Source organism: Balaenoptera physalus, assembly GCF_965194825.1.
Source record: "Balaenoptera physalus genome assembly, chromosome: 8".
NCBI classification, from domain to species: Eukaryota; Metazoa; Chordata; class Mammalia; order Artiodactyla; family Balaenopteridae; genus Balaenoptera; species Balaenoptera physalus.
Window position 1 is genome coordinate 21262076 of NC_138887.1, and position 25744 is coordinate 21287819.

A 25744-nucleotide genomic window follows, 5' to 3' on the forward strand; every position below is an offset into this window, starting at 1 on the left:
ACACAAACACACACACAAACACCACAACGCACAAACGCCCCCCCCCCACATACACACTTTAATCTCATTACTGTAACACTTCAAAGCTTTTATGTGCTAATCCAGGATTACAGTTTTATACAAGTCCATGAGAAACTGCTCTGAAAAAATGCCAGTGCTGCGATATAGTTTGTCTATCACCATGCTTAAAAGTATATTTACATATACACGCTACTATATATAGAACAGATAATCAACAAGGACCTACTGTATAGCACAGGGAACTCTACTCCATATTCTGTAATAACCTATATGGGAAAAATATCTGAAAAAGAATGGATAAATGTATGTGTATAACTGAGTCACTTTGCTGTACACCTGAAACTAACACAACATTGTAAATCAACTATACTCCTATATAAAATAAAAATTAAATTAAAAAAGTATATTAAGTGCTTCATAATAAATTTAGAGATGTGACAATCTAAGTCACTTTTTTTTTAATGGCACAAATTTTCATTCTGTTATGAGAAATAGATGAAAATATATCCAGTATTCTTTTTTTTTTAGGTGACAAAATAGGAAAGAAAAACAAGAAAGAAGCAAGAGGAGTGAAAATTTCAGGACACAACACTTTAAAACAAAGAGAGAGGGAATACAAAGGTGTTGATATGGAGAAAGACAGTTCTAGGTTATTAATCTTGCTTTCACAAAACAAAGTTCCCACTTCTTATGTCAATATCTCATATACGTGGTGAAATGTTTTCCGTTCTGACAATAGTTTTCACCATTAAAAAATGCAAAATTCACCTTACAGAGTTGGATTTTCGAACAAAGTAGTAAATCAGATGATGACGCAAGATTTACCGTGTGTGCTCTTGTCAGTTCATGCAAATCCTCAGCTGGAGCATGTGAGAGGCACATAATTACACTGGATACAGGAATAAGGTTTCTGCAGCTGTAGCAGTTCTGATATTTGCAGACTCCAGCACACTCCATCTCTAATTTCACTGGCAGCTTGTAAGAACCAGCAGAATTACACTTATAAACAAAGGTCTGCATGGTAATTTATCTCCTGTTGACTTCAGTGACGTCTTCTGGTTTAGAATGCTAAGAGATTCATAATTATGAACTAGATCTAAGACTTAGCTGATGAAACAATGAAAGACATATTTCTTGCCTCTTTTTCTCACATTGCACATATATCTGTAGATGATGATATATATGTGTGTGTATCTATAATCAAACTCTTCACTGAGCATTTACAAGCCTACGTGACAATCTGTAGGAATATGCACCAACACCATATATAGCTATTTAATTCAGGGAGTATTATCCTCTCAACAGAAACATTTACCTTGCCTTATACATTTTCCAACTATCTTACTCTCCTTAGACTTTTCTTTTTATTTGTTGTGATTCAGGATTGACATGCTTTTATTTTCAAAGGGGTTATAATATCAAAAAATGAGGACCAGGCTTCCCTGGTGGCGCAGTGGTTGAAAATCTGCCTGCCAATGCAGGGGACACAAGTTCGAGCCCTGGTCTGGGAAGATCCCACATGCCGCGGAGCAACTAGGCCCGTGAGCCACAATTACTGAGCCTGCGCGTCTGGAGCCTGTGCTCCGCAACGGGAAAGGCCGCGACAGTGAGAGGCCCGCGCACCGCGATGAAGAGCGGCCCCCGCTTGCCGCAACTGGAGAAAGCCCTCGCACAGAAACGAAGACCCAACACAGCTAAAAATTAAATTAATTAATTAACTAATTAAAAAAAAATGAGGACCCATCATTAAACAAATGAAGATTAAGTTACTGACTTTTCTAAAAGTGTCTAGCAGATGGCTTAGAATCCAATGCATACCTAAAAGACACCCAGCCTAATTGTCAGTGACATGTGCACACATAAGAAGTTGAAGGTCCTATGTCAGCTGCCAGTCTATCAACAACATAAGGGTCATCAACATGGCACCATGATTCTGAAATTTTTCTGATTATCTCCTTTAAATCAAAAACTATTTAAAGAGGCAAGAGTTGTTTTGTTAAGTGTTCAATGCAGAATCATTTTACTCCCAGGGTCCAAAGGGGGAAAGCCTAAGCTGCTCATAGATATTTTCATGTATCTATCATTCCCAGAATGCTAAGGCTTCCTTCAAATTTGTGGAAAAGAGTCTCATAGATATATTAATAATTGCCACTAATTTTGAGTGATTCCATATGTTGTGTCCTATTCTAAGTACTTTAAATGTAAATAATTCATCTAATGAATTGTTTGGTTAAACTAGACAAAGAAAAGCCTTAGCTGATTCTCTAAAGGGAACATAAATAACCACAGAGGAATCTATGATATTACAGCACATCTCACGCCTCCACAGTAATCCATGTAAGCACATCAGTGGTTCACAGACTCATTCCACTGTGCAATCAACAAGTTGAATATCTGCTGTATACATGGTAGTGAAGTAAGCCTTGGGGATTTGTTAATGATCAAGTCAGACACAGGCCCTGACCTCAGAGAGCTTATAGTCAGGTGGGTCGGGGGAGGGTAGTAAATAATGAGAGGTTACAATGCACTTGGGGGAGGGGGTGGATAAAACTAAGCACCTTTTATAAAAAAGCAGGTTGTTTCCTGAAGAACCAAAGGCGCAGTTCCATTAGTGAAGGGAGAGAGAGTGGCAGGAACTGAATGAATCTGACATTGTCTATGAGAATACATATGCTAACCCAGACACCAGAGTCTGGTAAATTTCTGTATCTATTTGGATACTTTTTGGTTCATTTATAAGTAAGGGTATTGGTTATCTGGCCTCAGACCTAAAAAGTTAAAATGATAAAAACTTCTTAATTGCATTTAGATAATACCTTTATTTCAAGTGCATCTAACTTAAGCTGAACACCTTTCCCTAATAAATATGCTGACAACCAACAACCTTCTCCAGGGAGCAGGCATGAAAAATGTTAACCCTATAATCTCCAGTCCATTTCCATTAAACTTAAATAATAAGCGTTCAGATTCTTAAAATGCCAACTTCGTATCCAGTAAGGGTGCTCTAAACAACATCCCTGGTGTTACAACATCTAGCACCATTCTGAGCTCTGCTCTTAGGCTGAGTGGAGGCCTCACCCACTTTCTCCTTTAGCTCCTAGGAGGGCCAGTGAACCTGTACTGCAAATTAATGTAAGGCTTTTGTGCAGAATAACTTACAAGTAATAGTGACAAAAGTACATTTAAGTGCATTGACTGTCATGATGTTAATAGGTACAGTGGTCATGAATATTGTAACTCAATTACCATTTGACTTATCCAAATGGATATCAATACTGAAACTAGAAAAAAAAAATTAAAGCAGCAAACTTTGCTACATCTGTGTTAAAATGGGAATGAAGTTCTTAATCCTGGGGCACAGATGAGAACTAGGATAGGACTTGTATAGTAGTTATCCCTTCTCAAGTGAGCTTTTATCTAGACTGTGATTTTACATGAAGACGGCATAAACAGCACTGTATAGGCATTTACAGAGAGAAAAAAGACAGAAATGTGCAAAAAAATAGAGGTACTGTAATAGCATTTATTTGGGTTACAAAGGTCTCTTTTTAAAAAACTAAATGAGTTATTGATGAAGCATAGCATAATTTTAAGAACTGGCGCAACAAATTTTTTAATCCTTTCAAGTGGTTTGGTTTGTAGCCAAAATCAAGTATTTTGTCGACTCTGGCATCTGTATCACCTACATATCGTCATGGAAGAAGAACAGTGGAGAGAAAGTGTTTAGTGTGGCTCTCACCCTCGCTCTGAGGTGTCCTGTTATTGATCTGAAGGATACATCACTAGCAGTGGGGATGTTAGGTATTTCAACAAAGTGAAGCGAGGTTCTGAAACTTAGGTGTGTTTGGAAAGAACCAAGAATAAATATACTGTGACAAGCTACACAAGCACAGTTTATTTCTTCTCTACTGGAGATATTAGTATTGGTCAGCTGGCTAGAAATTCAATTCCGTTTTCTGGCTTTTATAGAGCACAAGATGTTTTCGGAAGCACCTAAAGCTCATAAACGTCTAAAAAGGCAAAAATGACGTTAATATCAAGGGATCTTTAGAAAATTATCTAACTTGGATTTGACTATGAATATTTTGAAGATCTTTCAAACTGAATTGCTGCAACCACTTCCTTTATTTTTATTACAAAGACAGAGCTAGAGGCCTGGTGATTTTGCTGCTCATAATCTCTGTATGTGGTATTATGATTCACTATTATTTATTCATAGCACGATAGAGACCTGGAAGGCAAAAACATTATCAACACGTGCCAGGAGATTGTGAGAAGGTAGAATTCCCATGAAAGTCAAAGATAATTTTCTCAGGGCACTTTGAACAAACTCAAGGAAGTCAGAAACGAAGAAGCCATAGGAAGGATACTGCAGTAGACGAAAAGATGACTAGGGACTTTTTTTTTTTTTTGCCACTTCTCTCATCAAAATGTGGGGCTTAGTTTCCTTCCCCTTTTATCTGGGCTGATGAGTGACTTGATTTGATAACACTGTGCCAGTTCCAGGCTAGGCCTTGAGAGGCTTGACAGCTTTCCCTTTTGCTCTCTTGGAACCCTAAGCCACCAGGTAAACTGGTTCAGCCATGCTGCTGTTGAGACGGCACGGAGACGGAGAGGCTGCACCAGCCCTGAGGAGTCCTACCCATCCCAGCTGAGGCCTCACCTTGCACATCCCAGCCCCGGGGAGCTCCTGATGGTGGCAGCTGCACAACATGCCCAATGTGAGACTGGTGGATGAGAAACACCCAGCCCATCCCAGGCAAGAAAGTGGAATCTTGAGCAAACATTTGACTGTGCTTTTAAAACACCGAGTTTTGGCATGGTTTGCAGTGCGGCATTAGAAAACTAAACAGATCCTTCAAATAATAGAAAGATTACATTAGTTAATTTGCTTCCGGCAATTGACAGAACCATCTAAATGGTTTACACGACCTAAGTGTGAACACTTATTTGTGGAGGTGGGTGGTGATGAAGCACCGGCTGATTCACTCGGATGTTTTTATAAGGCAGCCAATCAGTAAGAGAGGAGTCATGGGAGAGATCATGGCAGTGTGTGCTCAAAATTCAAAAGGAAGCCTGCCCTGGGTATAAGTTGATTATGATGTGGGAAAACATGACACAGAAGACACTTCTGAATTACTTCTTGGGCTTTCTCATACATATAGATTTTTCTCAGGAGATGTTTAATTAACAAGTGTAGGATTTCATCAAACTGCTAAGGAGCTAATAATGGTTAGAGAGGACCAAAGAACTCTGTGGTAAGGCAGCGTGGGAAACCACCGGGTAACCATTAAGTGGAAATTCATTACTGAAGGGCCAGCCCTAAGAGGGGCAATAGCTGTCACGTTGAGAGTAGGGCAGTCATCTGTCCACACAGCACTCACGGCCCCAGGTTAATCTTTGCTGTTCCATAGAGAGCTAAAAGGTAACTAAAATTTCAGAAAATGCAATCATGAGATAGAATACCCCAAAGAGTACTAAAATCCCAAAGAATGAGAAATTGCACATAGTTCAATGTCCTAGCCTGATATGAAAGATAAACATAAAGATTAATTAGCTTTGTTCTATTGAGTAGATAGCCATAGACTCTACCCCAAAAGTTAGTCCCCAGGAATATTCATAAACACTCCTTCAAAGAAATTCTGAGCATAGGCTTGTTTGAGAGAGGGTCAGGCTAGGACGGAGAATGTTTGCCAAGCTGTACAGTAAGTGGGAAAGGAGTCTTCTTGCTACTACTACATGCGGTGGTTCTCAAACTTCAGTGGGTGTAAAAATGCAGATTCTAAGACTTGTAGTTCAACATGACAGACTAACATACATGGCTATCCCCTTTAACAAAGACTTTAAAATGAATAAACCCACAGCAACGAAGAGAAGGGGAGAGGAGCCATTTTGACAGAGAGGGGCCCTTATAAAACAAGACAGCTCAAGAGAATTTTAGAATATGGAATGTGGACAAAGGCATGATAACTGATGTATCATGGCTTTGGAAGGTATATTCTAGAGCAGGGGTTGGCAAACTATGGCCCATGGAGCAAATCCTGCTGCTGCATGTATCTGTAAATACGATTTTATTGAAGCACAGCCATACTCACTTGTTCACGTGCCATCCTTAGCTGCTTTCATGATGACAGAGTTAAACAGCTGTGACAGAGACCACCTGGCCCACAAAGTCTCGGATGTTTTTATAAGGCAGCCAACCAGTAAGAGAGGAGTCATGGGAGAGAACATCGCAGTGTGTGCTCAAAATTCAAAAGGAAGCCTGCCCCGGGTATAAGTTGCAGCAAAAAATATTTACTCCTTGACCCTTTACAGAAAGAATTTCCTGATTCCTGTTCTAGTGTGCTTTTGGAGGAAAGGGAAACATGGACTCTCCATTGCTTTGCAGAATCGCAGAAAGCCTTGGGATTAGGAAACATTGGGTACAAGTATATAGAGGATCTGCCCTGCTACATCTGCATGCAGAACTCTCACCACCTACCCTAAGTCACAGATGAGGGTGTCTCCCAAAAAAGGACCCTATTTAATAGACTTTCATATTCTGCCCCTGCCTAGTAACCTCAGGTTAAATTTGACCAGTCTTCAAACTCCGCCACAGACACAAAAGTCCCAAGCAACTTTTTCAGTGTTCCATTTTTAAATACAGACAACCCAAGTTCAAAAGACATCTTAGGGCTACGCTCTAGTAAAATGAGCATCCACGACAAAAGAGGATACGGATACGGATAACAGTGGGCTCTGCTTGGGAGAGACATAATGGAAAGTCCCCAAATGTCAGCCGTACAACCAGCCCAGAGAGGAGAATGAGGACAAAAGATGCCCAGAAAAAGGAGGACCCTCTAAGGACCTAATATGATGGTGCTTTGGGGGAAAAAAAGTATCATTTTAAGAAAGAGATTGCCAAAAAAAAAAAAAACAACAAAGTAAAACTCCACAAAGCCCTTTACAGGGAGAAAATGTATTAATGATAGAGCGCTGGGGTCAGTGAACAAATTTACAAAGCCATGATAATGCAAAACCTGTACGAATATTACTAAAAGTAGTTTTAAAACTCAATTGGGAGAATGCGGGAGGGCAAGTGGGGAATAAGGGAGTTAAAGCTTCATTTCTTCTGAAAGGAAGTAAATATAGGTCATGTCTAGAACTGTTAAATTGAGACAACAAGGGCAGGACAGGAGAAATTTTTATGCATTATAAATATTTCGGTGTTATTATTATTATTATTTTTTTACCATGTGCGTGTATTGCTTTGACCATTTTTAAAAGTATATAAATGCACAATTCCAGCACTACTTCAAGAAACTTGGAATCAGCAGGTCTAGAGGCACAGAAATCTGCATCTTTAAAAAGCTCCCCAAGTGATTCTGACAAAGTTAATCTTGTGTCCCTTTTAGAGAAGCTAATAAAGAGGTAGCAACCAGTAAAAGCAATAACATCAATCTGCTCAAATGGAGAAATGCCAGAAGCTAGAGAATGTCAGGGTGTTGGCTTTCCAGTTTCTTGCCATTTTACTAATAAAGTGAATAACTATTAGAAGAGGGCAAATAAAAACTAATGGGATGTGACTGACCTCATAATTCAACCCATCTATAGGAGAACCTCATGGATAGGTCAACTTTCCCTGCTCTTATATTTGTTGAAAACCATAAGCCTTGATTCAAAAATTAGCCTGGGGAGAAACATGAAACACCATGTAACGAGGGAAGCTTTTTAACGGAAGGACGATAGATAAGTATGTTTTAGACTCTGCAGTTTCTATATAAGCCTTGTTACATCAATCTTGATTTTTAAAATAGTTTAAAGAATGTTTCAGGATCTCTGGTGTCTACAAATGATTGCTGGGATGTGGTGAATCCTTAATAATCAGAAGTTGGATGGTTTCTGGGCACTATGGTAACTTCTTCTAAGAAAGTGTCTTCTGGAACATTATAGGACCATTGGGGATTGGCTCAATTAGTTGTTAAAAAACAGGTGGGGGGCACAGTGTCCTCCATTTCTCCTATCTCCATTGCTTCCTAGAATCAGTGCTGACTGAGAACGGACCACCCTACCCTTATTTCTATACTACAGGACCCTAAGTCAACTTTAGTAGAATGGATTTTTCTTTGTGTCCAAACTATTGACATCTCTTTGCCTAAACTAGAGATAATCTAGAGCTAGAAAAGTTGATTAAAATATTTTCATGATTATTTCAATGTCAAATGACATTGCTCGCCTTTTAAATATCAATGATTTATTGTTTATATCTGTAGTGTCTATTATTTTTGTTAATTCTTGAGGTTCATTTATAGATGAAATCATTACAAAAAAGGGAATTAATTTTGTCCCTAACATGTACTTGTCTTTTAAATTTCATCCAGAAACTGGAAAGATGATTTGTTTTTGCTTTAATGGTAAGCTATTGGTCTGATTAGCATCGACTAGGCTATATTGGAAAAGTGGAATTCAGCTAATTCAAATTTCACTTTTTAATTTCTAAGTGTACCCATCCATCCATCCAACCAGCCAACAAGTATTTATTGAGTAACTGCTATTTGCCTGGCACTATGTTAGGTTCTAGGGATTTACAGGTAAAGAAAACATCAATCATAGAGTAAATCTCTATGCCTAATTGGTTAAAAATTTACATGAGAAGGTTTTATATATAGGTATTCGTGCATTTATATGTTTTCTGTTTGAGGACATATGACTATATACTGTCCCTTGATGCTTGCCACAAGCCTGAATAGTTCATCTTTATCAGTTATAATTACCGTCTTACTTGATACTTCACATAAACACCCACTGAAGGCAAAATATTAACCTACACTGAGATGGCATATAAATGTTTTCCTCGGTATTTCCCACTACTGTGCTTTTGCACATTGCTGTTTCTTCTTCCTCTATCTTTCTTCACTTGTCCACCCAGCAAACGCCTATTCATCATTCAAAACTCTCAGACATCATCTTCTATGAGGCCTTCCCTAAGCTCTTCTCAATAGAATTGACCCCCCTTTCCTCTGTACTATTTCTGGACTTTGTACATATTTGTATTTGCACTGTTATAAATAGTCTCTAACATATCACTCATTATTTCTATACTGTAAGCTTCTTAAGAATAGAAACATTTGTTTCCTCATTTTTGCATCCCAAGTAATTATCAGAATGCATGGCACATATGGGTATTCACTAAATATTTGCTGAACTGAACTGAGAAGCCATTCCCTCTACTATAACTTGTGGAATGCTACAGAAATATGTTTACATTTTACTTTACATGATATCATGATTAAAAATAAACACAATATTTTTGACTATTTAATAAGCAGTGGATTTCAACATTTTATTTTCTTTTCTGATGAGAGAAATTATCATCCTTAAAAAGCCTAATAAAATTATATAGTTAGAAACACACTTTAAAAAAAATTCTGTTGTGCCCTTGCCCAACTCTCCTGACTTAGTGCCAACATCATGGTTATTACAGACTCATCCTATTCATACTGTGTTACAATTACTTGTTTATATATCCAAAGCCCCTCCTGGATGTAAACTCCTCAAGAGCCTGGCCCTTGTCATATCCACCTTTGTAGTCCTGGTGGACAGCAATGACTGTGAAAGGAAGGAGCCTAACAAGTGTTTGCTGAATGAATAAATAGAAGGATAAATAGGAGACAGTGAACAGAATAAAATCCTAGGTTCTCGCTTTCTATTAGGACCGTTCTGTGATTATCTTAAATGCAGAAAATCTGCTAAATTCTAAATAAAGCTTTGACTTTGTTGTTGAGTAGGCTAACTTAGACTGTGTGAGTGTGGCAAATTAGGAAAATGAGTGAGAAGGAAAAGCACCTTATTGTGCAAACCTTTTTATTTTATTTTGTCTTTTAAGTTTACACTGAAAGAAGTCTTTTCTAGTTTTGAAACACAGAATAGGGGATTGGGCAAGAGAAAAAAATAACTGGGTTTTTTATTATGAAAAGAAATGGGTTTGTTACCTGACCAAGGAGGTGAAAGACTTATATGCTGAGAACTATAAAACATTAATAAGGGAAACTGAAGATTACTCAAAGAAATGGAAAGATATCCCATGCTCTTGGATTGGAAGGATTAATATTGTTAAAATGGCCATACTATCCAAAGCAATCTACAGATTTATTACAATCCCTATCAAATTACCCATGACATTTTTCACAGAACTAGAACAAATAATCCTAAAATTCATATGGAACCATAAAAGACCCAGAATTGCCAAAGCAATCCTGAAGAAAAAGAATAAAGCAGGAGGCCTAACCCTCCCAGACTTCAGACAATACTACAAAGCTACAGTAATCAAAACGGCATGGTACTGGCACAAAAATAGACATATGACTCAATGGAACAGAATAGAGAGTACAGAAATAAACCCACACACCTACAGTCAATTAATCTTCAAAAAAGGAGGCAAGAATATACAATGGGAAAAAGACAGTCTCTTCAGCAAGTGGTGCTGGGAAAGTTGGACAGCCACATGTAAACCAATGAAGTTAGAACACACTCTCTCACCGTGCACAAAAATAAACTCAAAATGGCTTAACAACTTAAATAGAAGACACAACACCATAAAACTCCTAGAAGAGAGCATAGGCAAAGCATTCTCTGACATAAATTGCTAGGTCAGTCTCCCAAGGCAATAGAAATAAAAACAAAAATAAACAAATGGGACTTAATTAAACTTACAAGCTTTTGCACAGCAAAGGAAACCATAAAAAAACAAAGACAACCTACAGAATGGGAGAAAATATTTGCAACCAAAGCGACTGACAAGTGTTTAATTTCATACAGCTCATACAACTCAACAACAAAAAAACAAACAATCCAATCAAAAAATGAGCAGAAGACCTAAAGAGACATTCTCCAAAGAAGGCATACAGATAGCCAAAGAGGCACATGAAAAGATACTCAACATTGCTAATTATTAGAGAAATGCAAATCAAAACTACAATGAGGTACCACCTCACACAGGTCAGAATGGTCATCATTAAAAACTCTACAAGTAACAAATGCTGGAGAGGGTATGGAGAAAAGGAGACCCTCCTACACTGTTGGTGGGAATGTAAGTCGGTGCAACCACTGTGGACAACAGTATGGAGGTTCCTCAGAAAACTAAAAACAGAATTACCATATGATCCAGCAATCCCACTCCTGGGCATATATCCAGACAAAACTATAATTCGGAAAGATACATGCACCCCTCTGTTGACAGCAGCACTATTCACAATAGCCAAGACATGGAAACAACCTAAATGTCCATCGACAGATGAATGGATAAAGAAGATGTGGTATATATATATATACAATGGAATAATACTCAGCTATAAAAAAGAACGAAATAATGCCATTTCCAGCAACATGGATGCAACTAGAGATCATCATACTAAGTGAAGTAAGTCAGAAAGAGAAAGACACATACCATATGATATCACTTATATGTGGAATCTAAAATATGACACAAATGAACCTATCTATGAAACAGAATCACGGACATAAAGAACAGACTTGTTGTTGCCAAGGGGGCAGGGGGTTGGGGGAGGGATGCAGTGGGAGGTTCGGGTTAGCAGATGTGAGCTATTATATATAGAATGGATAAACAACAAGGTCCTACTGTATAACACAGAGAACTATATTCAGTATCCTACGATAAACCATAATGGGAAAGAATATAAAAAAAGAATATATATATATATATATATATATGTATCTATAATGGAATCACTTTGCTGTACAGCAGAAATTAACACAGTATTGTAAATCAACTATACTTCAATAAAAAAATATTGACACAAGAAAAAAAGAAATGGGTTTGTTAAATACTTCACTGAAGTTCAAAAGCATTGGGGATCCTTTTCCCTCTACTAAGTTGGTATTAAATCCACAATTTCCTCGTATTCTAATTGTAGGTGATAGGATGATTTTTAATTGAGTCATTTGATGTTTTTTTGTGATTTTTGGCAACATGAAAGTGTGGCTGCTTAGTAAAATCTCACCAGATGAACAGCAGAGTTAGATACTCTCTAACTTGCGGAAAATTATGTACACATGATTTTTACAACAGTAGCATTTGAAAAATGTGGTTAGTTAGTTTTGAAACTTTACTCAACTTTCAAGGAACTGTAACATCTATTAAATATATTATTACTCACTAGTGACTGGCAGTGACAAATATACTCATTAGGTGACCTTGAAAAGATGTTCTTTCTATAGGAACCATTTAATAAACAGTCACTTTTAAAATGAAAAATGTCAGATGAAGGTCTCAATTTTATGTTGTTTCTTCATACACAAACCACTTTAAAAACCACGTAATAACAATTTGTAAATGTATGGAGCATACAAATGGCATAATTTTTCCTCAAAAGTAATTCTCTAATTTCTGTATCTTTTAGGACCCATTGACTTTAGTAAGTTAACATCATAAATTATATCAATGTTGGGAAAAGTGTGAGATGGTGATATATAGTTATTACACTTTGTAATTTTCTAAGGCATTTCAAAAACAATACTCCAAAATTCTTAAATCAGTATTTGATTATTATTTAAATCAGATCAAATTTGATTTCTTCTTTATTTTCCAGACAAGGAAAATAGTATTTATAAATTATGGGACTAATCCCAAGTCACGGACCAGGTAGGAGAATTTAAAATCAGACTACAAAATCAGACTTAGTTCATTACTTTTTTCTCTGTCTCTGTGCACCTTTCATATTTTATATTTTCTTGCCCTTAATTTGCCTCTGCATTTCCATGTTAAATGAATTTTGATTATAATTTGATAGATATCCAAGTAACTGCATATGAAAATTCATTCATAAGGACTAGAGAAAAAAACCTTATATATTAAAACATTGTACGGGGATATATAAAAATGAATACCATTAACATTTTTTCTACGAGATGAGCGTGCATATTTAAATATAACTAACCTGGGCAATTCAGCATGAGAATACTATAAGATTAATAAAGATTTTTAAAATATCAATAGTTGAACATAAGCAAGAAAAGTATGAAATGTTAATCACATCCCTGAGAAGGGACTCCAGAAATAAATTAGAAAAGTGTCAATCTCAAGGGTCCACTGAATCCAGCAAATAGAAGGGGCAGTCAGAAAAATGATACAAAAATGGTATTTAAAGTTGTTTCCAGAAATACTTCAATTTGATTATTATTAAATTTAGGGGAGACATAATCTGTGGTCGTCCTAAAGTGAAGTGACCTTTGACCTTCAAATTAAAAACACAGAAAGAAGCTCCTCATATTTGCCTTAGGAAAAAAGTTGCAAAACAATTTTCTAAAGTATTAAGGAACTTACCCGTTTCCATTTTTCCGTCCTGTGCTGCAGGCCCATCGGGAATCACGCTTTTCACCTGCAGAAACTCATCAGGCTCATCTCCACCAATGATGGTAAATCCAAACCCCATGTTGCTCTTTTTCAGTGTGGTGCTGAGAAATGTTCCCTTCAACTGGGATGCATCCCGGGTAAAGAGTGGTTTTTCTACATTGGCCGATAGAAGTTAAAAAAGAAAAAGCACAGTTAAGGCATGTTCTTACATGGGGAAAAGCCAGCCACTGAGCAGCGATCCCAGGGGTAACTGTGGGGTTAATTATAGTAAATGCAAGCAGGCGTGACTTCAGAAGCGCACCTCTAAGCACTTCCCACAAACGCAGAGCAGTCCCAAGCGTGCAGGGAAAGGTGAAAGAGCTGCTTGGTTTGGAGAGAGATTTTTTTTTGTCCTCAGTGTTTCCATTCACTAAATTCACCTTCTTGTGGTTAAAAAGGGCTGAATCAACAGGTAAAGATAAAGCGGAGCCTAAAATCATCCAGATACATCCGGATGCATTTCCCTTGTTCTGAAAAGGTCCAGGTAGGAGGTATGTGTGAGTGGCCGGTGCTGCCCCAAACCTTGAAGGGACAGGACTAGAAAACCGAAATGGACTATGTTGTTTCCAAAAAAATAGGCGCAGTGGAATATTAGGACCTCTTCAAACGTCTAAATTGCTTAGAAAGAGTGCCTGGATGTGGGACTGAGTTAGCTTTTGTTTATATTATGAGATGCTATAAAGATAACCAGATAAATCCATTTCTACTGACCTGAGAGTGTTTAGTATACTCTAAAATGTGGGCAAGAGGCAAGCCAATATCTCTAGATATAATTATGAATGTAAAGGTAACATATTTTGTAATAATATGTTGACATGTTCAAATCATATACCTAAATAATCTGAACAGAACTTGAACCCACTCATAGAGGTTTAACTAGTAATTTGTTATTTAACATGCTTTTTCAGCTATGATCGGTAATAAGTATATTCCTATATATATTAAATGTTTTAAAAATAATAGTTATACTAGGAATTAGAATTAATATCTGCTTTAAATGTTATCACTGTCAAGTATTTTATATATATTTTTTTAGTTGTTCCATTTTGGGTGATATGATTTGATATTTAAAACAGCCAAACTGTACACAGTGACTTAGTTAAGTATTCTGTTTGCTGTTGTTCCATTTTAGGTGATGTGTAATGGACAAACTATAAAGTCATGAGTCATTATATTGGAATTTTACTTTGTCTATTTACATATCTCATATATCTTTGTGAAGAAGACAGAGCACTTCTTTAAAATATAAATAAAAAACATACATAATCTTGTCACCTCCGTTCCCTTTATGAAAGTAAAGTTTACAATTTGGAGAGAAGTTCCAACGGTGAGACCTTTACATTCATCCTTATTGTGCTGTAGTGATACGGCGTGAAATCAACCGTAGGCATATCTAGACTTCCCGACTACCAGAGCCTCCTTCGTGCTTCCACGTGTGAGTGAGAGCCCACTAAGATGTGAAAAGCGTGTGCAGCATCTCATTCCTGTATGTGGCTCCAGGGTGAAGTGAGGTGCAGCAAGCAACCCAGGACATACCGATGCACCCGGGCCTCCAGGCCAGGTGGCGCCCATAGTAAGACAGGTCACTCACGCTGCGTGACCGCTCCCGGGCAGCGCGGGGCCAGGCGGGTTTGGGCCTAGGTACTGTCGATGAGGAGCTGTCTACTGTCACAGAGGAGAACAAGCCTCATTCGTGTGCTTGGTCATTTGAGGACAAACTTAAGAGTCTCTATGGATCTCTGCAGTTTACGGTACCACCGTCATACCCGTTCAGCTCTACCTGGCAACGTGCTGTAAATTCCTATAAGGTGCTACCTGAGGCGTTACCTTCACTCGTGAATGCTAAATGCATGAGTTTAGAGACAGAGCAAACACCCAGCTGAAGCTAATTGAGGGGTCTGGGGGAAAGCAAATCAATTATATGAAATGGTCCAAGCTAAAGGCCTATTTGGAGAGCAGGCAGTTCGATAGACAGTCTTTCTCTTTGAAACACTGCGTGTTGACAGGTACTAACCTCGGAAGCCTGGGGCCTGCAGGGGCTTTGTTCCAAGTTCTGTGTGGGGCATGTTATGCTGCTGTAGCTTCCTTTTTGCTTCCAGGACAGGGTTTTCAAACTGTGTTCTTCTATTTATGTGGCTGAAAAATAAAATTTCAAATTAGGATAACAGTGGGGCAAAGTCATTTAAAAGAACATAGGAATAGCTCTAGCTGAATGTCCCACCAGCACGCAGTCAGGCCTCTGCTGGAGCTGGCCTGTGTACGGTGCGCATTTCTGGGATAAGAACAGAGCTCTCAATGGCTCTATCATATGGTATTGTATTTAAGTTATGCATGATTCGGCCAAAAGAACTAGAATGTGAACTTGCTTTCTGGTCTACTGTGTTAGTTTGAGACGAGTTTGGTGCATTCAAATAAGTGGCCAACAAATGAAATTTATACCAAATGGTGCTTAAGAAAGAAGTATTTGTAAAGTATTTCTAAGCTTTGTAAAGTCCCAATAGCCAATAGGATAAGTATAAGGTCAATTCACTAATTGCTTTACTCTTAGAGCGACTGAAGTCCACACATTTTAGAATCAGACAGACTTGGATTAAAGGACTGTGCGGAAACACTCCTAAGGATATTTAGGAGTTGTGGGATACCTGTAGGATGATTGATAGTGAGATCAGTCAAAAGCAGAGTATTTACATTCTCCCTGGTGAGACAATAAACTTCTAGATATCAGACACAGAGCATCTTTAAGCAAGTGTGGATCAGCTAAACCAAGGGCTTAGGGTTTAAGAATTCCTTATAGTATTCTTACAGTGTGATGCATTCTTGTATAAAGTTTAGAGTTCCTTGTCCATGGAGAGGGTGGGAACCACAGCCCTGCCTAGCAGCAGTGTTAAGTAGTATTATACTGCAGTCGTCTTACCGTGTTTCTGACAATCGCTTTTCTGTCTCACCAGGAATTATCTGACTTATACTAACAGAAAATTGGTTGTTGAGATTTTGTTTCTTTTACCTCCTTCCTTTTCTTACGTGTATTTATAGACCTAAAATAAGAGGATTGTGTGTGCGCGTGTGCACATTAAGTATGTGTACACTCGTCAGTGTGAAATCATAAATTGAAAAGAGAAGGTATGTAGGTAAAGGATGAATTTTAGAGACAGATGTGGTCAATTCCCAGCGTTTTCACTTCTAGGCATGTGATTTAGAGCAAGTCATTTGACCTCTTGTGTGTCAGTCTCATGACCTTTAAAATGGGGAGAATTAGAATTCAAGACTGTTGCCATGAGACTTGACTGAGGAAATTTATATGTAGTACCTGGCACAGAGTTAAGTACTGAGTAACTGTTCATTCCTCTTCTAAGCCCTCTCTCCTCTTCATGCTCTCATACAATAATCCTATTTTTGTTTGTACAAAGAACCAAAATCAGGTACATGCCACCCCTCTAGTGTCTCTTACTAAACTCCTTTGAAATCTTCCTATTACCTAAAGAAATATTATTTCTGACTCTGCCCTTACTCATCTCCATATCTTCTCCTTTGGCTGCATCACCACATGCACCTTTTGCTTTGGATACACTCGGAGCCACTCAAATCAGCAACAACCTATCAAGCTTCTTCTCTTTTCCCGTGAGACTCAGAGCATTAGTGGTGTAGCCGCTGAAGCTAGACAGCCTGGGTTTGAGATGGCATCTTAGGCAAATTACTAAACTCTCTGAGCATCAATATTCTCATCTGTAAAATGGGGACATTAATATCTACTTCTTGGAGTTGCTGTGAAGATAAGAGAAATAATGTTTGCAAAGTACAGATATACAGGGAGGACCCCACAATTGTAAGGTATAGTTGTTCTTTATTTTCAAAGTATAGTTATTCTCTATTACTATTATTTATAAGTGCTGTTGCTGTTATTGTCATTATTATTACAATGTTTTTTCCATCTGTTCCATAACTCCTTCTCCAACCTCACCCAGCAACATTCTCTGCCTGTGTCGTGTTCCTCCCCTTGGCTGTCATAAAACCTTCAACAGACTTCTGTCATCACAGTTTATTTTCTTACACCCTGCCTCATAGTCAAGAGAATCTGAGGCCCTTTTAAAGAACAACAACAAGGAAGAGTAAACAAAATCCAGGGTGAAGTTAGTTGAGTCTAGGTGGAAGATCAATAGACAAAATTAATAATATAGGATCCTATTTGTTTACTAGAGTTATGTTGCAAATTAGCTTTGAGCTTTCAAGCTGCTAATTCAGCAAGAAAGAGAAACCAGTTATATTCTTCACAGTATTTAAAATAAACTCAAGACAGTTGTTCTGAAGAACATAGTATTCCTGTTACTGACTCTCTTGAGATCACTCTTTCCAGGTCTTGGATAAAGGTGTTTCTGTGATGTAGTATACAACATCCTAAATGATAATGACACAATAATGAATTTAGTAACCTTATCATACTGTGTTTTATAATTGATTTTCATGTTTATTTCCTTCTCTAGACTGTGCACACCTGTATACAGGATCCATGTGTTATTCAACTTTGTATACTAAGCACTGGGCATAGTGAGAGATAATATTTTTTTTGTTAAATGATGAATATGTGTTTTAAAACTTTTGTCTGCAAATATATTTACTAATTTTGAGAAAGCAGAAACAGTTCTGAGGTGTACCGAAGTATCAGCTTTCTTCATTTCCTGTCTGTTCTGTTTCTGTTTTTCTAGGTCGTTGTTCATCATATACATAACTTTATCCTTAGAAAATACATTACAAGAACTTTCTGGGGTAGATTTACTATACAGTTGGGTTCCTCCAACTTGCTACCTGCATATAATTACTTCCTTAGAAAAGTCATAGCCACTTGCTTTATGGAAACTATGTTGAAAAGATTCCATTCACCATCAAAGTGAAGTTCTACATTTCACAGAGAATGAAAATACCAATGAACTCGTCTGGTATGACTTGTACCTGACAAGGAGTGGAAGCTGGGATGGCTTTAGTGTCTTGAGCTAATGGCTGCAGAACATTTGCATTGTCACAAATAAAGTCATTCATTTAGAATTTAAAATGCTCCCAAGCTTTAAAAGACCTATTACAAAGAAATATGATTGTTGCTAAATAGACAAGCCTTGTCTTCCTTGTGCTTCCAATAAGAATAGTTTGAAGTCCTTTTAGCAAGGATTTGGGGGACTTACAATGTGTAAAAGGAAGTGAATGACAAATGTCATCCTCCTCCTCATTGTTTAGGCTCTGTGAGAGAATTATTAGCTAGTTCATCCAGCTCTGTACTGAACAGGAGCCTGGGAAGCTACCAAGAGTTCTTAGTCTTTAGTTAAATCTAGTTTATTATCATATTTTAGTAATACAATTTTTAGGTGTTAAGAGCTAAGGGGATAAGAGACATATTCTGAGGAGGGTAGATCCCAACAACCCCATTTCCTCTTACAAAAAAGAAAGACTACTGATATGAGATCCTTCCATGTGGGAATGGCAAAGGGAACAGGATATTCAAGGATAACATTCCATCACCTTCTCTCTTTGCCAGTACAGTCACTCATTTGCAGCTTAATTCCTCCCTCCCCTTTTCATTATGGAATGGAATGGAAACTTAAGATAAGTTCGTATGTGGCAGTACTTTGTAGTTCTGGATGAACCTGAAGAACTTAAAAAGCAAACAACAGGGCTTCCCTGGTGGCGCAGTGGTTGAGAATCTGCCTGCCAATGCAGGGGACACGGGTTCGAGCCCTGGTCTGGCAGGATCCCACATGCCGCGGAGCAACTAGGCCAACTAAGCCCGTGAGCTACAATTACTGAGCCTGCGCGTCTGGAGCCTGTGCTCCGCAACAAGAGAGGCCGCGATAGTGAGAGGCCCGTGCACCGCGATGAAGAGTGGCCCCCACTTGCCACAACTGGGGAGAGCCCTCGCACAGAAACGAAGACCCAACACAGCCATAAATAAATAAATAAATAAAATTAAAAAAAAAAAAAAAGCAAACAACGGAAAGGACTCAGGCCCACCCTAACTCAACTGAGCCACAATCTCCAAATGGGGTACGGGCGTTGACATTTTTTAAAAAAAGCTTCCCAGATAACTCTATAGTGCAGCGAGGGTTGCAATCCCCTAAGTTAGAAGCTGAGAAGGTGTGAGAAGGTAGTTGAATAAGGACTTTCTTGCCTTATTCAACTGGAAGTCTCTTTTTCTGTGTAGGGCCCTGGGGAATACTAGGAAATGCTCTTTTGCTCTAGAAGAGAGGACACGTGCCAACAAAAGGGTGAGACATGCACAGAAGGAAGGAAATCTTTGCAGCTGATGGATGATATGCTGCCAAGGGTAGTCCCAGCTCAGAGTCCTGTGTGACTGCCACCTCCTTCACTGTGGGGAAGCAATGGAAGAAACAGGGGGAAAGTCGTACACCCTGAGCCCATCAATACACACAGGACAGGTCTGCTGGGTGATGAAGGCCATCATCTGACCCTCACTACCAGTGCTCCCTCCATATTGCAGCTTATTAACTCTCCACCTTGCTTCTCCTGGGTTTTTGGAGAGGCGCACTTTTAGCGCATAGTCACAAATGACACCTTTTGTACCCACTGGTCACTATCACATCATCTTGACGTCAGTTGACAGGTTAGAAATGGATCTTTGGCTCAGTGTGAGAGACGAAGAAAGCAACTTTCGAGTGGAGATTGTACCACGAGTAAAATATTTCCAAGATGATCAAGGTGGCTACACTAATTACTCCAATGCATGAGGTAGCCAGTGCTCAATAAATATTTGTTGAATAAATGCCTGGAGGGAGGCAGGCATGTATGAAAGGTCATAGATCTCACTGTTTTCCAGTTTAACTCTCCCATAAAATATATGTTGTGACAGAACTTATGGTGAAGCCAACTTATGTGCTATAACCAATCTGCATTTGGGTAATGATCCATGGAATCCTTCAAAACAGAGAATCTTTCAAGACTTTCTCGTGATAGTGAAAAAGTCATCCCACTTCTGTGATGAAAGATTTGGATCTGCTGTCTTGTGTTACAACAGAAATGTGCTCAAATGGCAAAGCACTACATTAGGGACAAAATATGGGAGCACCAGGAGGCAGCTCCTCAGCACTGGGTGTGGGAAGGTTGGCTTGGGGTTTGGGGTTGCAGCTCAGTATGTCATCCCTTCTATGCAAACCTGCTCCTTTTGGGGCTTCCCAAAATCTATTTTACTGGGAGCATTTTTTTTTTTTTAAGAGAGAATAATTCCTGAATGGAATCACAGTATGAATTTCCGGGTTGCTTGGAATTCCATAGGTTTTCCTTGACCCTAATTCTGACTCCCATACTTCTGGATGGTCAGGAAAGTGTATGTTGCCTCCTCACATCTGAACCCCTAAACTGTAGCTACACTGGTAGCCAAACACACACACTGCCCCCTCCCTGTCTGTATTTTTATTCATTTAAATACAAGCTTTGAGAAGACCCCATAAAGTTTTCTCTACTATCCAGGTGAGATAGATGGAATAAAATCTTCCTCTTGCTTCAGAAGCTAAGAGAAGGTAATAACTCTACAGGGATCTTCTGGGGCCAACCCTCTCGATAGAAGGCAGGACACTGTGTTAAGAGCTTGGTCACTGCAGTCACATTGCTGGCATTCACATCCAAGCCCCACCACATCCTAGGCATATGATCTTTCACACATTATTTACCCTCCCTGTGCTTCAAAAGTTTTCATCTATAAAGCTGGGATAAAAGTAAGACCACCTCATAAAGTTGTTGTGCATATTAAATAAATTAAAATGAGTAAATCACTTAAGACCAGTGCCTGGATGTAAGTACTCAATAGATGCTACTGTAATTCATCAGATATTTGTTTCTCAAATGGTCTTTGCTAGGCACTTTGGTAGTGGGCGCAGGTAGGGGCAAAGATCAATCAGACACACAGTCTAGCAGGGGAGATAAAACAGAAACAAAAAGAACTATAAAATAGGCTTTCCATAATATGATGTATGCCTTATGGTGCTTTGAAAATCTAGATTAAAGACTAATGTTTTAAATATACTTTATTTAAAAAAAAATGAGCTTTGGATAAATGGAAGAATTAAATCTATTTTACTTGGAGCATTTTTTAAAAACAGACTAATTGAATCCCGCCTCTTGAAAGATTTCTTCCCAATTCTAACACTTAAGTGATAACTTTCTTTCTATAAATGTCCATTCATTATTCCCTACTGTACCTGAGGGAAATGTGAATTTGCTTTATGAATGTGGGTGGGAAGATTGAGTCACGTGTTACTTTCTCTTGCTCTTTCTGGACATGAGGGCGTCTGATCTGGGGACATAGTGTCCAAGTGGGAGGTGGAATCACGGCCAACTGAGAAGAGTATTTTTATATTTGTGCTGAAACTCTCATAGCTAAGGAGTCTGTCCTCCATTCCCCACCGGGCAGAGCTTCCCAAATGTGGATATATTTTCAGATAAATGAGCTCTCTTCCCTTCCCTAGTAGTAGTGGCAAGTTATTTAGTTGGCATTGATTTGTAATGTGTATTTTATGTGTATCTTATCTATAAGGGGGATTCATCGCTTAGCCATTACTATTTACCAATTACTTGGAAAACTTGAGATTTTACTCTCAGCAGAAATGACACTGTGCACTGTCAATCGTGCTGTGAAGCCCCCAGGACCTGCAAGATACACAGACTCATTTTTAAAAATTTCAGAGCCAGTAGGCATGCATTTAAAAATGTTTTTTATCCATCCCTTCCCTCTCTTAAATTTTATTGCTGGGTGCAGGAGGAGGTTATTGTTATCAAAGGTAACAATAGATTGAGCAAAAGTGGTGAGTCATAAACTTAGAGGGAGAATAGAGCTTAGCTAGAAGGAGACCACAAGACTACACTATTGCAACATCTTTCAGTGTTAAGAGACAAGACTAGATCAATTCTCCTCCACTGGTGTCTGCCAACCCTGACTCACTGGCTTTAGTCCTTTAAGTCTCATGTAACTTTCATGAATGTATCAGTGCGCTAGGCACTGGGAACACGAAAATGAATACAGCACAACCCCTTCACCAAGGGGGTCTGTACTCCAACGGGGCAGACACGCAAGTTGGGTGACCAACCACCCCAGGTTTGTCTAGGACTAAATCGTTTCCCAGGGTGCAGGACTTCCTTTTCTAAAACCTGGACTGTCCTGGGTAAATTGGGCTGAGTTGGTCCCTCTATAAGTGGTCAGAAAATTTGTATGCACAAAGTGGGGACTCCAAAGAAGAAAAGACAACTTAGTCTGATGGTTCAGGGAAGCGTCACAAAGGAAGTGACACTTAAGCAGATTCTAAGAGGATAGATGTATTTTGCCAGATGGAGAAGGAGGCATTTTAGGAAGAGAATAGTGGATTCAAAGGTGTTTGGGAATATCCATCCTGCTTAGCCAGAGTATGGGGCTCGTGAATACACACATGCGTATGTTTGCGTGTGGGTGGTTCCGTGAGAGCGGGAGGCATGGGGGAGAGGATGAGCTTCAAGACGAGGAGGATACTTCCAAGCCATGGGATAAGGTTTTGTTTTGTTTCAAGTTTCCCTACTTCCATTATGGCTTTAGTCTAATGGCTGGCCATAACTTGGAAAGTCTCCATCCTGGAGGATGTGCCTTATTCCTGAACTTGGGGGGATTACAGAATGAGTTTTGCCATATTAACCACATAGGAAAAGTTGCAGTGCTCCCTAGAATTCCCAGTCATTTCAGCATCATTTAGTCGTTACCTCCAATGTACTGGTTATTGTACTCACCCGGTGTTATGAGGATGGACAAGATGCTCTCTCACTGTGAAGAATCACATTACCCAGGGAACTAGACCTTATAAAGTGCTGGGAAGGGTGAGAATGATCTGACTTGTAATATACTGTATGTTGAACTGGATTGCAATTTATTAATAACTTAGGTATGAGTTGTTAAAATGTGAAGTCGCAATATACCCTAAGTCTACTGAACTCCAAAAAATACGATTAAGTATTAAAAACCTGTGCATACACATAACTCATATGTAATGTTAGACGTACACAGCCATGGGTACAGGAATACTTTGGGCCTGACATCAAGGTGAGTCAGAGAATGACCAAGGACACTCGGAACAGTGAGGAATCGTGAAGGCGACATCACTAATGTCTAGGATTATCCAGGAAGGAGGGAGTCAGGGAAGGAGTGCCAGTGAGGGGAGATGGACACGATTGGGAACAAGGCTGTGAGATTTTGAAAGTCAACATGATAGGAAGATAATTCCAACTTTATATAATAGCAAACCTCCCCAGGTTTCCAAGTCTAATATTCAGAGTGAGAAAAAGATTAAAAAAATATTATTCTTGACTACTGAGTCTTTAACACTGTTAAGACCAGAGAAAAATAAAACACATAGCTATTCCTTTCATATGTTAGAAAGTAATGCAGGAAGAATTAGAAAACAAAGCAAAATTAAAAGTACTTTTGATGAGTCTTAGGGAGAAAAAGATCTTTTGCCGGATACCTAGAATCTGCAGAGAACCTTTCAATACCTTGCCATTAATAAGTGGCCGTGGGCCCTGACTGGGCAGGAGCCTGTCATTCTGAGAAGATAAGAACCCTGGGAAGATAAGAAAGGCATGGAAGAGAAGTCGTGGGAAGAGAGGATAAAGGTTCAGCAGAACCAAGAGCAAAGAAAGGTGGCAGTAAGTTGCTTCATTGTTGTTTTTAATAGATTGCTTTTTGGGGAAAACTACTGTTGCAGAGTTTTATATAATTAACACATGATGTCTAAAATTATGCCATTACGAGAAGAGCAAAGTTCTGAGATGATAGTTTCATGTTTCTGTAACAGGGGATGTATTTTTATGTAACTTGTTTGTTCCTTTGCACAATACACATGAAGGGTTGGTGAATTTAGGCTCCCGTGTTGGCCGAGCTTGTATTTTCCATTCTAAAGCTGCAAATAAAGAAGATGAAAGGTGTGATGTTGGATATTTCACGAGAACGTTCCATCTTGCATGCTTTTAAAGTTACTTAGTTGCTGTTCAGATTTAAATTCTGTTTAACAGATGCCACATTTGTGGAAAGAAATAGTTGTTTGATAAATGAATGTCAGCCTTGTAAATAAAAGACAGAATAATGGGAGAACGGTGGGTAGTAGCGAGAGATGGGAACTAATATTCATTGAGTAAATACTATATGCCAAACCCTCAGGTAAATATGTTCCTTGCTTTTAATTCAGTGGCTCCTCAGAGAGGGTAAACAATTTTCTGCAGTTCTCACAGTAAGAAGCAGATACGTGAATCAAACCCACCTCTGTGTAGTGCCAACTCCAACAACATTGATTTAGGTGGTTCTGACACAAATATACATTTACTTTTCAATGATACTCCTTATGTATATGTAGGCTTGGGCTATCTTTAGTAATCTGTGACTACTTCAGCCAGGTGATTCTCAATTATCAGTGTTATTTGTGAAACTGGAAACTTTCACGGCATTGTAAATTACATGCTGGTTTTTGGAAGATAAAACTGTGAAAATATAGCACATTATTTTGATTATTAAACGATTTTTTTTAAAGAACCCAATGATTATGTGCATAGAAATAGGGGCTGAATATGTTTTATAAGAAAACATATATGTGTGTGTATGTTTTGCATATTGTAAAAAGTGAGCAATGAAATGATAATGAGAATATGGGTGAGGAGCCAGGAGACCAGCTTTGGGTGACCTAGTTTTCAAACTAGAAGAGTCTCCTCCAAGGGTTGCCTTTTAGCCTCACTTAGGGCTAATCTTAACTCTACTTTTCTTGAACTTTGCCCTTACCAACTCTGGAAATTGAACACGGGCCACTGTCTCTAGCAATCATGATAATGATAATAAGATTCTGCACTAATATTTATGAGTAAGGTTAGAGTTGTATGTGAGTGAGAATGGGGGTAGTCAATAATAACAACTACATATGTCTTGTCTCAAACCTTGAAAAGGACAGGTTAGGTCCTGCTGAAGTCCAGTGATACAGTAAGGAATGAAAACATGGTACTTACTCAATTACTTACAGAAATTCCTTATGTGGTAACAAGGGGGAACCTCGAGTGCAGGTAAGACCTCCCCTTGACGCTCATATAAGAGTTACCTGTAGGGCTTCCCTGGTGGCGCAGTGGTTGAGAGTCTGCCTGCTAATGCAGGGGACACGGGTTCAAGCCCTGCTCTGGGAGGATCCCACGTGCCGCGGAGCGGCTGGGCCCGTGAGCCACAATTACTGAGCCTGCGCGTCTGGAGCCTGTGCCCCGCAACGGGAGGGGCCGCGATATTGAAAGGCCCGCGCACCGCGATGAAGAGCGGTCCCCGCACCGCGATGAAGAGTGGTCCCCGCT

At 38.9% G+C, this 25744-nt stretch overlaps 1 protein-coding gene across 7 annotated transcripts in view; it reads right to left on the reverse strand.

Annotated features, from left to right (window-relative positions):
- MAGI2 (membrane associated guanylate kinase, WW and PDZ domain containing 2) overlaps positions 1–25744 on the reverse strand; it is a 1336469-nt gene that overhangs the window by 294197 nt on the left and 1016528 nt on the right. For 5 of the 7 annotated variants that reach the window (XM_082473412.1, XM_082473411.1, XM_082473410.1 and 2 more), the window contains 2 exons: positions 15426–15547; positions 13343–13525 (listed from right to left, as the gene is read on the reverse strand). In XM_082473412.1, the coding sequence (XP_082329538.1) occupies positions 13343–13525; positions 15426–15547 (305 nt within the window). Of the gene's footprint in view, positions 1–13342; positions 13526–14947; positions 15077–15425; positions 15548–25744 lie in introns of all 7 variants that reach the window. The other 2 variants (XM_082473409.1, XM_082473408.1) reach the window with 1 other exon arrangement.